The sequence below is a fragment of the Eptesicus fuscus genome, chromosome 19, assembly GCF_027574615.1.
Source record: "Eptesicus fuscus isolate TK198812 chromosome 19, DD_ASM_mEF_20220401, whole genome shotgun sequence".
In the NCBI taxonomy this organism is placed as follows: Eukaryota; Metazoa; Chordata; class Mammalia; order Chiroptera; family Vespertilionidae; genus Eptesicus; species Eptesicus fuscus.
This window is the reverse complement of record NC_072491.1, coordinates 38,394,734-38,405,918: the sequence shown is the minus strand read 5'-3', so window position 1 is coordinate 38,405,918 and position 11,185 is coordinate 38,394,734. Positions and strand designations below refer to the sequence as shown.

The following is an 11,185-nucleotide window of genomic DNA, read 5'->3' as shown; positions in this document are numbered from 1 at the left end:
GAGAGAGAAAATGTGCATGAGCATATGTGTTGAGAAAGTGGGGAGGGGCTGGCCTTTGCCTCTGCTAATCTCTTCCTCTTCTATGTCTGTATGGAATGGGCAGGTGGGACACTTGCTCAGACCTTCTGAGCAACAGCCTCCTCCAAGATCCAATCGAGTCCAGTTGGCCAGCCAATCTCTAAGGGCCCTACAAGATCTGAAATAGCCCCTCTTGGGTCCTTTACACATAGTTGGTACACGATAGTTATCGGATTGAACTAAAATGTAATTTCCTCCAGGAGAGCGACCTTTGGCCTAGTCACATTTTACAGGAAAGGAACAGGAAGAGGGCACAATGACGTGCCTTTGGACGACACCATTACCTGGGACTCTTGATGAAACGGTGGGGCTGTGGACTGGATTGTGTCTCCTCTAAATTCACCCATTGAAATCCTAATCTCCAATGTGACTGTATCTAAGGTTAAATGAGGTCATAAGGGTGGGCCCTAACCCTACACGACTGGTGCAAGAGAGGATGTGCGTGAACAGAGAAAAGGCCATGCGAGGACACAGTGAGAAGGTGGCCCATCTGCAAGCCAAGGAGAGAGGCCTCGGGAGAAACCAGCCCTGCCGACAGGTCTTGCTTCCAGCCTCCAGAACGGTGAGAAAATACGTTTGTTGTTTAAGGCATCCAGTCTGTGGTGTTCTCTCATGGCAGCCCTAACAATGCAGATGGCTTCCTCAGTTATCCGAGGACTGCACTGGCAGCTCCCCAAGTCCTTTGCTTTACCCCCTTTTACTACCAGAGATTTCTGATTTCTGGACATGAATTGTTAGCGGCTCTTCCTGAGGGGGAAAGGTCCTCAGGAAATCTGGAGCAGAAGGAAGTGCATGGACTCTGTCCATCAGAAAACTCGAGGTTTTGGAGGGTCGTTAGGTCTCCACCAAAGTCCATGGTCCCCAAAGAACCCAAACTGCCTTTGGTGGGGGGTGTCCTCCTGACAGCAATGAGACAAATCTATGCTGTGATCCCCGATCTGAGAATGTTCTGTAACACACGGACTTTCGGTCAATTTTACTGCTACGGCTACTATTCAATCATGTAAATTGAGATCAGGACTCAGTTTTACTATAAGGAAGGGGAAGGGGTGTACCTCAAGAACTTGGTCAAGTTCATTTCTCTGAAACAGGTAAAGTTTAAACACCTTTTATTTCAAGAAATAATGCTTCTAGACTTTCCTGAAGCCAGAATTGTTCTATAAAAGTATTACAGAATATTACACAAGATTTAAAAAAACACACGGTATGCTTCTTAATAACTTGAAGCCTTTTTACAAAGCATATCATTCATGACCATAAATATGTTTCCTCTGTCATTCAGCCAGTGGCACACACATCTGATAAAGAGCTAGTGAATTTTAACATATGTACAGAGTCTACAATAAGGACTTAAAGTTATCGAAGATTCAGCTATACCATTGAAAATTATCTTTAAGAGAGTTTACCTTAAACACTTAAGTCAAACACATAGGTAAATTATGTTTTCTTTATCTAAAAGGAAAATCACCGTTAAGCTATTACTGGGAAGTTGATTAGGATACTGATAACTTTTCAATGAGGTAATCCTTTTGCTGGTATTTAAAAACCTAATACATAACAAGAATGTTTTCAAGAACACGTTTTGAACTATGCCTTTAAAAAATCAGAACTTGGTGAAGGTCTTAATCATACAATACATGTGTTTAAATTATGAAACATTCATGAGTGTGTTTTATTGGAAAAATTCCTTATATAAATTCAAAACGAAATATATTTTCTCAACACTTAAGCTTATTAGCCAGGCCAAGAAAACAAAACAAAGAGGGGTAGAGAGAGAATCTTCAGTCCTTTTATCCTGTTAAGAAAATAAAAATTTAACTATCTTAAGTATATGATGAACACTTTGAGGCTAGGCCAGGAGAGAGCAAGTGAGCTTTGTTTTGCTTATTTATTTTTGCTGCTAACATCATTAGCCATGCCTTTCTGCTAATCAATTTTAGCAAGTCAAGGGAAACCACATGCAATATTTTCTGGCAAAAGCGTATGTTAAACAATATGGGATCCACACTGTGTGTCATCCTTGGCGGGGGGGGGGGGGGTCTATTTTAATTTGTCACACTGAGAGCAAGCAGTGAGACTGTGACAAGCCTGTTAAAAGACTAGCCAAACAGACATGGCATTTAGATCTCAAAGTGCAAAATCATTGACCTAAAAGTGATGGCATTGAAAAATTCCAGTGGTTAAAAATGAATCCAAACCACATGATGCAGGCAGTGGAAAGTGTGTTGAAAGTTTCACCGAGGACATCCAGTTTCAGAAATGCAGGAAGGCACAATTCTAGCCATCTTGGTCGGATAGCATTTGTATATCTCTACAACTTTCCAAAGTTAATACTGTTTTAGTATCCACTAAACCAACAAAACTCCAAATTACCTTTCTCACCTTGACACATAGTGAATTACAGCACCGGTTCCTTGTGCGTCCGCTCGCATGCGCACTGGCGTCTACTGCAGGTAGGTACCTAGGGTAGCTTGGAATGTTGGTTGTTTTGATTGCCTTTATTAGTTTACTGATAAAAAGTTAATACTGTGTTTAGGGTAAGGTAACAATTGTCTAATCAGTCTCCCTTCTGTGACTTTTCTCCACCTCGTTAGACATGCTCTCCATGCCGCTGGCGTTACCAGGCTGCTCCAAGGTGGACACTTGGATCGTCTGAGGAGTGGAATCTGGGTCAGAATGCACAGGAAGATACAGCTGATCTTCGGAAACATCTTCTCCTGGACCACCATCCTGGGGAAGGCCTTTCTGGTGCCTGCTGATGGGCTGCAGCCTGGGGTCAAGCTTGAGCACCAGCTCTGGCATGTCACCACCACTGAGGTCAAGTTCAAGATGACTCATCTCTTCATGCTCCATCCATTGGTCAGTTTTATGATTTTTCCAGTGTTCAGAATTCAAACGACTAACTTCTGGAATGTCGTTATTCCATTCAAGTTTACTCTCTGGACTGAATGTTGGTCGGTTCAAATGCAGGGTCTGAAGGTCGGCTGGCAACGTCAAATGAGAGGCTTCCTCATCCATAGGGCTTGGGTCTTCATCTGACTCAGCAGAGGCCATCTCTACCGGCACAGAGGGCTCAGCAGACACAGCCAGGAACCCGTCACTTCGAGCAGTTGTAGTCTTACTTGTTTTATTTTGCTCGTGGTGACTGTTCAGCAGTGCAAATACTCTATCTACATCCTCCAAGTAATTAGTCCAGTCAACCAGACTAAGTCTGTAGTTCTGTCTGTACTCATAGATGCTTTCCTTTATGCTGAATAAATCCTCCAGGCCTTGCCCGCCGATGTCTGCAGTGGGACTGGGAAGGCTAACCTTCCCATCCATCCCATAACTGGCCTCTGTGAAGAGAGATGAAGATAGATCATTAGTGGAGAAAAGATTTCCTACTTTTAGACAAGCAACTGACATTGTTTTTACAGAGCAAATCGATTTGAAGTATAACACTAAAAAGCATTTCACCCTAGTAATTTATTATCAAGGAGTGGCCTTAGGTTACAAAATTGGGAAGAAGATCAAACAAGTGATAACTGCTACGACCACGCAACGTTGTTTTACCCCTGGCTCTCCTCAAGCCAACTCTGTAACCACGAAATCATGTAAGTCTCTGAGTTCTGGATCCCTCATCTGTCAAACATGGGAATGCTTGTGTGATAAAACCTTTACTTCTTCAGGGGTTGCTGGGTAAATGATGGATTTGAAAGTATTTTAAAGTATTAGGCAGAGCTTAGGAAGATATTTTTATTTAATATCCCCTGGTACTTTGTTTTAAAACAAAATTGAATGCAACTAAACTCTCCAAATCAAATACTTAAATCTATCTCTTCGTGTGTATTTTTTGCCCTGAAAATCCTATCACAAATTAATCTCTCAGTGGTTTTCACAGTATGCAGAGAATGCACCCACTTTCTCTCTCAGATCTTTCTGCATCACTAAGATGACCACAGTCCTGCAGACAATGCCATCTTTTCTCCAGTTCTAAAGAGGTGGCCTCGATGAATGCAGTAACTAGCAATACAGATCGGCAGGAAAAAGAAGCAAAACTAAACAAAACCCCAAATCTCAGTTTAACGAGAAGACAGAAAATTATATAACCTTCACATCACCTGTAAGTAAAACAATGTTAATACCAAATCTCAGCAGAGCTGGACGACACATTTTGGGCACAAGCCCTAGAAAACAGTATGGACGAGAGCAGAAGGAGGTGGGGATGGAGCCAATAATTGATTTGAAACCATCGCTGGGAAGAATGCCAACCTGAAGTATAAAATATGGTAGCGTCCTGGTACATCACAGAGGTGACCCCAAGGCAGGGACTTAAGTGTGCATGCATCAAGGTGGCTGTGTGAGAGGCATTGCTTTTGGGAGAAAAGGATACAGAGGAAGGGAGATACACCCTTTGGAAGCCAGATCATAAAGGAAAAGGAAACTACAAAAGAAGGGAAATTTCAGGTCTTGGAAGAAAAGTAGAAAAACAAAAAAATTGGAGGACATTCGATCTTTCCCACTCCCACCCCCAAATAATAAAAAAAAAAAAACATGAAAAAGTATACGTGGCTACACAGCCAGAAAAAGATCCTCTTGAATTGTAAATACTTCAAACCCATGAAATTAGTAAAAGCAGCCTACATTTACACAAAATTATAACAGAAAATAAGGAATCCATCCTTATATGAAAATGCCCATCAAGTGAAAAAAAGCTATAACACAACACTGCCAAGTAAATGCAATCAAGCATCTGAGGAGGTGAAAGCCACCTTCCATCAGAAATCAGTATGAGCCAAGGCTGCTGTGTCCAGACAAGCTCTCCGGCAAGAATCAGGCTCTAGAAAAATAGTTTTAAAAAAATGTAAGCATGCACGGGATACTGTGTATGTCAGCTCTTCTCGAATAGTCTTCTAGCGGATGAGTTTCATTCAACCAAAAAAATCATTGGGGAAACCTCAGCAAAAGGACTGGTGGTGAGCATTTAATATAAGGGGCAGACAAAAGTAGGTATAGAGTTGTTTGTATGGAAAATAATACAATAGCCCTAACCGGTTTGGCTCAGTGGCTAGAGCATCGGCCTGCGGACTCAAGGGTCCCAGGTTTGATTCCAGTCAAGGGTATGTACTTTGGTTGCAGGCACATAACCAGTAGGGAGTGTGCAGGGGGCAGCTGATCGATGTTCCTAACTCTCTATCCCTCTTCCTTCCTCTCTGTAAAAAATCAATAAAATGTATTAAAAAAAAATACAATAAATAATAATATAAGAATAAACTGCAGACAGGTACAGCCTCTGTGGAAAACAGTATGGAATTTCCCCCCAAAATAAAAAAATGGAACTCCCATTTGACCCAGTGATCTCACTTCTAGGAATATATCCTAAGAAATCAGAAACACCAATTAGAAAGGATATATGCACCCCTATGTTCATAGCAGCACAATTTACAATTTGAAAACAGTCTAAGTGCCCATCAGAAGGTGAGTGGATTAAAAAACTGTGGTACATCTATACAAGTGAACACTACACAGCTGTAAGAAAGAAATCTTACCATTTGCAACAGCATGGATGGACCTGGAGAGCATTATGCTAAGCAAAATAAGCAGTCAGAGAAAGACAAATATCACATGATCTTACTCATATGTGGAATCTAACGAACAACATAAACAGATGAACAAAAATAGATCTAGAGACAGAAGCACCAAACCGACTGTCAAACCTCAGAAGGAAGGCAGGGCAAGATGGGAAGAGATCAACCAATTAACTTGTATGCATATATGCATAACCCACGGACACAGACAATAAGTTGGTGGGGGGCAGGGGCGGGCTAATGGGGGGAAAAGGGGACATGTGGACCTAACAGGTTTGGCTCAGTGGATAGAGCCTGCGGACTGAAGGGTCACAGGTTCGATTCCTGTCAAGGGCATGTACCTTGGTTGCGGGCACATCCCCAGTAGGAGGTGTGCAGGAGGCAGCTGATCGATGTTTCTAACTATCCCTCTCCCTTCCTCTCTGTAAAAAATCAATAAAAAATTAAAAAAAATAAAACGAGGGAAGGGGCAGACATGATAGATGCAACTTCCAGAAAAAGAAAAAGGGGACATAAGAAATACTTTCAACAATAAAGATTTAAAATAAAACCAAAACTCTGCTTTGAGTACTCAACTGTAAAGCTACTTTTGCCCCATCTGGTATTTATCAGGTCTGGGGGTAAAGCAAAGGTAGGAGTGAGGTAAAAAATATTTTATATGACAAAGTGCAACTAGAAATGAGAAGAAAAATAGAAAAGCGGAAAGAGACTGAGTTAATTCAGAGTATAGTTCAAGTAACAGTTGGGAGTCAAAGAACACTGTTAAAAACTGACCAAAGATAGAAAACTTGGATGCTAGTCAGCAAATCTAGGGTCTAGCTGCTTGCTTCATTTCAAGTTTTGGGATTATAAAATAAAAGGTTTATATTAAGTCTGGCTGGTGTGGCTCAGTGGTTGAGCGTCGACCAATGAACCACGAGGTCCCTGGTTCAATTCCCAGTCAGGGCACATGCCCAGGTTGCCGGCTTGATCCCCAGTAGGGGGCATGCAGGGGGCAGCTAATAGATGTCTCTCATCAATGTTTCTCTCTATCCCTCTCCCTCTCTGTCTGAAATTAATAAATAATAACACAAGGTTTATATAGAAAAAAACTGACCAAAGAGATAATAAAAGATTAAATATGAAATAGGGACAATGAATAAGTATAAGTTCAAAGACAACCAACAGGACCAAAATACTAACTCTATTAAGTTCCTAAGGGAGGAAAAAGGGCAACCAGCTTTATAAAGAAGAAGCCATGTATAGAAGACACAATGAAAAATACATAGAAACATAATAATAGACACTCAATCCAAGACAGGTCAAGTGGACTGAAAATAAATAATACAAATAGATAGAGGTTTTAATGATGAAGGAAAGCCCTATTTACAATAGCAATAAAGAAGGTAAAGTGCTTATGAATCAACTTAACAAGAACCATGCAACACAGGTAAGAAAACACTTCAGAAACCTCCCAAAGACCCAGAAGTACAGGACCAAGTAGAAAGATACCCTTTGTTCTTGAACGAAGACGTTATGAGCATTATCTTAGAGCTTGGATGGGGAGCTCAGCTGGACCCTGATCCTGAGCGGGGTGGCCATGTGGTGTGAAGGAAGACTTACCCACCAGCTGGCATGGCTTGTCTAGCAGAGCTCCTGCTGCATTTCCGTGCTGACTTGTCCCTCTGTGCAGGGTGTGAAGTGCACACGGCCGCCCGACCCTGACCCACATCCTAAGCTCGGACCCTGAGTACCCTCATCGCCTTGGGAGGCTGACCTCACTTCCAGCCCCTATAACCGCAGACCTTGACCCATCTCTTGGTCAAGCACCTTAAACAGAAAAGCCCAGCAGTGCCAGGAAGGCAGCTTAAGATAAATGGAGTCCTGAGGTGTGAGCGCGAGGGCGCGCCAGGAAAGCTTCACCAGGGCAACATGGGGCGGGGCAGTGACCCGAGGCTTTCCGGGGTGCAGACAACGGGTTTGTGTGCGGGAATCTGGTTGCCAATGGGTGATGATGGAGATGGTGGTAGTAATGATGCATACTTTCTCTTTTTGTGTCTCTTATAACATATGGTAGCATGCTCTGAAATGAGAGGGCACTATTCCCTTTCATACCCTCTTCTTCATTTAAGTGTTGTACAGCCCATAGTACACCTTACTAATGCCCATCGTTGATAGGGTTTGGTACATGCCCGACTCTGGTCTCAGCTTCTTACTAGCAAGGCTGGGATTTGAGCCCAGTCTGGCTCCAGCGAATGTGCTCTAACCACAGTGTGATACAGCCTCTAACGCACAGCTATGGCACCATATCCATCTGCCAGGCCTGGGCTGTTGCTATAGGGGAAGATGAATCAAAGAAGCAAAAGCAAGTGGACAGGAGCATGGTTGTCGAGGGGGAAGCATGATGTGGCCTGCTGGCCTGCACAGAGGACCAGGGAGCAGCCCTGCGGCGTCAGGCTGCCAGACCTGACCGTCTGCCCCACAACCACACCCTGTGTGTGCCCGCCGGAGCCACGCCGCGGTGCCAGGAGCTCGTGTTGGACACCAGAGGGCAGCAGCAGCAGCTCTCACAGGCGGTGGGAAAAATAAACACCTGGCCCCTGTCCATCTTATACTATTTTGCAACACAGAAATTATTGTTTTCAACTCAAGTCAAAAATCATTTCCTGAGTTTTGGGGACCACTTGCTGAGCTGTGTCCTTACTCTGAGCTTGTCCTAACAACAAAATGACCAGAGTGAGTAAAAGCCTTTCAGCTACCCCTGCCTCACACACATAGACCGCGGCAAAAACACACATAAATAATGAAGATGAATAGGAAACAGACTTGCTTTTCGAAGACCTTTTAAAGAAGTCCAAGGATTCGTTTTTGAAAATCCACACAACGGAAGGTAGTTTGAAAACTCTTATTTAGTCCATCTTGTACAAGAGACATTTTCTAAAGTACACTTGAATTTTCAAATTTTAAATTCTTCAGGTTTGCTTGTCATTTTTCCTCAAAGGCTTTTGTAATGATATTTCATGCTTAACAATGCATCCTAATTAGTTTTCTTAAAGAACCAAGGCTTATGGAACAAATATCTATCCTTCTCAAACTATTCCAAAAATCCAAGAGGAAGGAATACTTCCAACCTCTTTTTATGAGGCCAACATTATCCTAATTCCAAAACCAGATAAAGACACTACAAAGAAAGAGAACTACAGGCCAATATCCCTGATGAACATAGATGCTAAAATCCTCAACGAAATATTAGCAAATCGGACCCAGCAATATATTAAAACGATCATACACTATGACCAAGTGGGATTTGAGGGGTTCAAGGCTGGTACAATATTCACAAGTCAATAAATGTGATACATCACATCAACAAATTGAAAGACAAAATCACATGATCCTAGTGCTGAGGGAAGGTAACCCTGGCGTCTGAGATTTCTGGTCTTTCTCCTTTAAACCTCTGTATCTCAGCCCACAGTCCTTCACATGGGAAGCCCGAGGGCCGAGGAGACCTTGAAATCCCCAAACCCACCTACCATCAGCGTTAAACAGATGAAAAGGAGAATTGTACAAGTCCAGTTTATAAGGCTTGTTCATTTTAGAAATTATAAAATGATTATTTGGGTCAGCAGATAGCTTTCATTTGCAACCCTTATTCAGCCAGAGGGGAGAGTCTTGTCTCAGTCAGTCCTGAGTCTCTTCCCATTTCCTGGGATGGGATTAGGGAGGTGAACTGGGACAATAATGACCAAGTCTATCACCACATAATGCTTTTTCAAGGAATATTACAAATGTTGGTTTTTTTTTCTTTGAAATGCAGTTACTTTTTCCTTTCTACTGCTGTTACATTTATTTCAGTTTTTTTAAAAAGTATATTGAAATAAATTTTTGAATTTCAAAAAAAATCACATGATCATATCAATAGACACAAAAAAAGTATTAGACAAAATCCAACACCCTTTTTTGATAAAAACTCAGCAAAGTGGGCATAGAAAAATTAGACCTCAACAGGATAAAGGCCATACATGACAAACCTATAGCCAACATCATACTCAATGGGCAAAAACTAAAATCATTTCCCTAAGAACAGGGACAAGACAGGGAGGTCCGCTTTCACCAATCTTATTCAACATGGAACTGAAGTCCTAGCCACATCAGACAAGAAGAAAACATAAAAGGCATCCAAATTGGAAAGGAGGAAGCAAAACTCTCATTATTTGCAGATACATGATATTGTATATAGAAAACCCTATGCCGAAACCGGTTTGGCTCAGTAGATAGAGCTTCGGCCTGCGGACTGAAAGGTCCCAGGTTCGATTCCGGTCAAGGGCATGTACCTTGGTTGCGGGCACAACCCCAGTAGGGGGTGTGCAGGAGGCAGCTGATCGATGTTTCTCTCTCATCGATGTTTCTAACTCTCTATCCCTCTCCCTTCCTCTCTGTAAAAAATCAATAAAATATATTTAAAAAAAAAAAAAAAAGAAAACCCTAAAGACTCCACAAAAAAAAAAAAAAAACAACCACAAAAAAACTATTAAATTTAATAAATGAAATTGGCAATGTAGCAGGATATAAAATTAACACCCAGAAATCCATGGCATTTTTATACACCAATAATGAATTCTTAGAAAGAGAAACTAGACAAACAATCTCATTTACTAGTACAACAACAACAAAAAATTAAGATACTTAAGGAATAAACTTAATGAAGGAGGTAAAAGATTTGTACTCAGAAAACTACAGGATGATGAAAAAGAGGAAGATATAAACAAGTGGAAGAATAAACTGTATTAATGGATTGGTAGAATTAACAATTAAGATTTCCATACTACCCAAAGCAATCTATAGATTCAATGCAATCCCTATTAAATTACCAGCAGTATATTTCACAGATCTAGAACAAATACTCCAAAAATTATATGGAACCAAAAAAGACCCTGAATAGCCACAGCAATCTTGAGAAAGAACAACAAAGTTGGAGGGATCACAATAACAGATACCAAGTTATACTAACAACCTGGTACTGGCACAAGAACAGGCATATAGATCAATGGAACAGAACAGAGAACCCAGAAATTGACCCAAGCCATTACGCTCAATTAATAGTTGACAAAGGAGGCAAGAGCATACAATGGAGTCAAGACAGTCTCTTCAATAAATTGTGCTGGGAAAATTGGACAGATACATGCAAAAAAATGAAACTAGACCACCAGCTTACACCACACACAAGAATAAATTAAATGGATAAAAGACTTAAATGTAAGTCGTGAAACCATAAAAATCCTAGAAGAAACCGTAGGCAGGAAAATCTATCTCTCATAGCAATATGTTTGCAGATAATCTAGAGCAAAAAGTACTAAGGAGAAAATAAACAAATGGGACTACATAAAAATAAAAACCTCTGCATAGCAAAAGAAACCATTTAAAAAAATGAAAAGGAAGCCAACTGTCAGGGAGAACATATTTGGCAATGATACATCTGATAAAGGGTTACATCCAAAACATATAAGGAACTCATACAACTAAACAAAAGGAAGACAAACAACCCATTAAAAAAATGGGCAAAT

The 11,185-nt window shown here is 41.2% G+C and overlaps 1 protein-coding gene across 5 annotated transcripts in view; it reads right to left on the bottom strand.

The window, feature by feature from the left end:
* Positions 1–1,170: 1,170 nt before the first annotated feature.
* The window catches only part of SULF1 (sulfatase 1), a 172,061-nt gene continuing 162,046 nt past the window's right edge, over positions 1,171–11,185 (bottom strand). For 4 of the 5 annotated variants that reach the window (XM_054708265.1, XM_054708264.1, XM_054708266.1 and 1 more), the window contains one exon: positions 3,319–3,413. In XM_054708265.1, coding sequence (XP_054564240.1) covers positions 3,383–3,413 — 31 coding nt within the window. In that variant the 3' untranslated portion in view covers positions 3,319–3,382. Of the gene's footprint in view, positions 3,414–11,185 lie in introns of all 5 variants that reach the window. The other variant, XM_028158760.2, reaches the window with a different exon arrangement.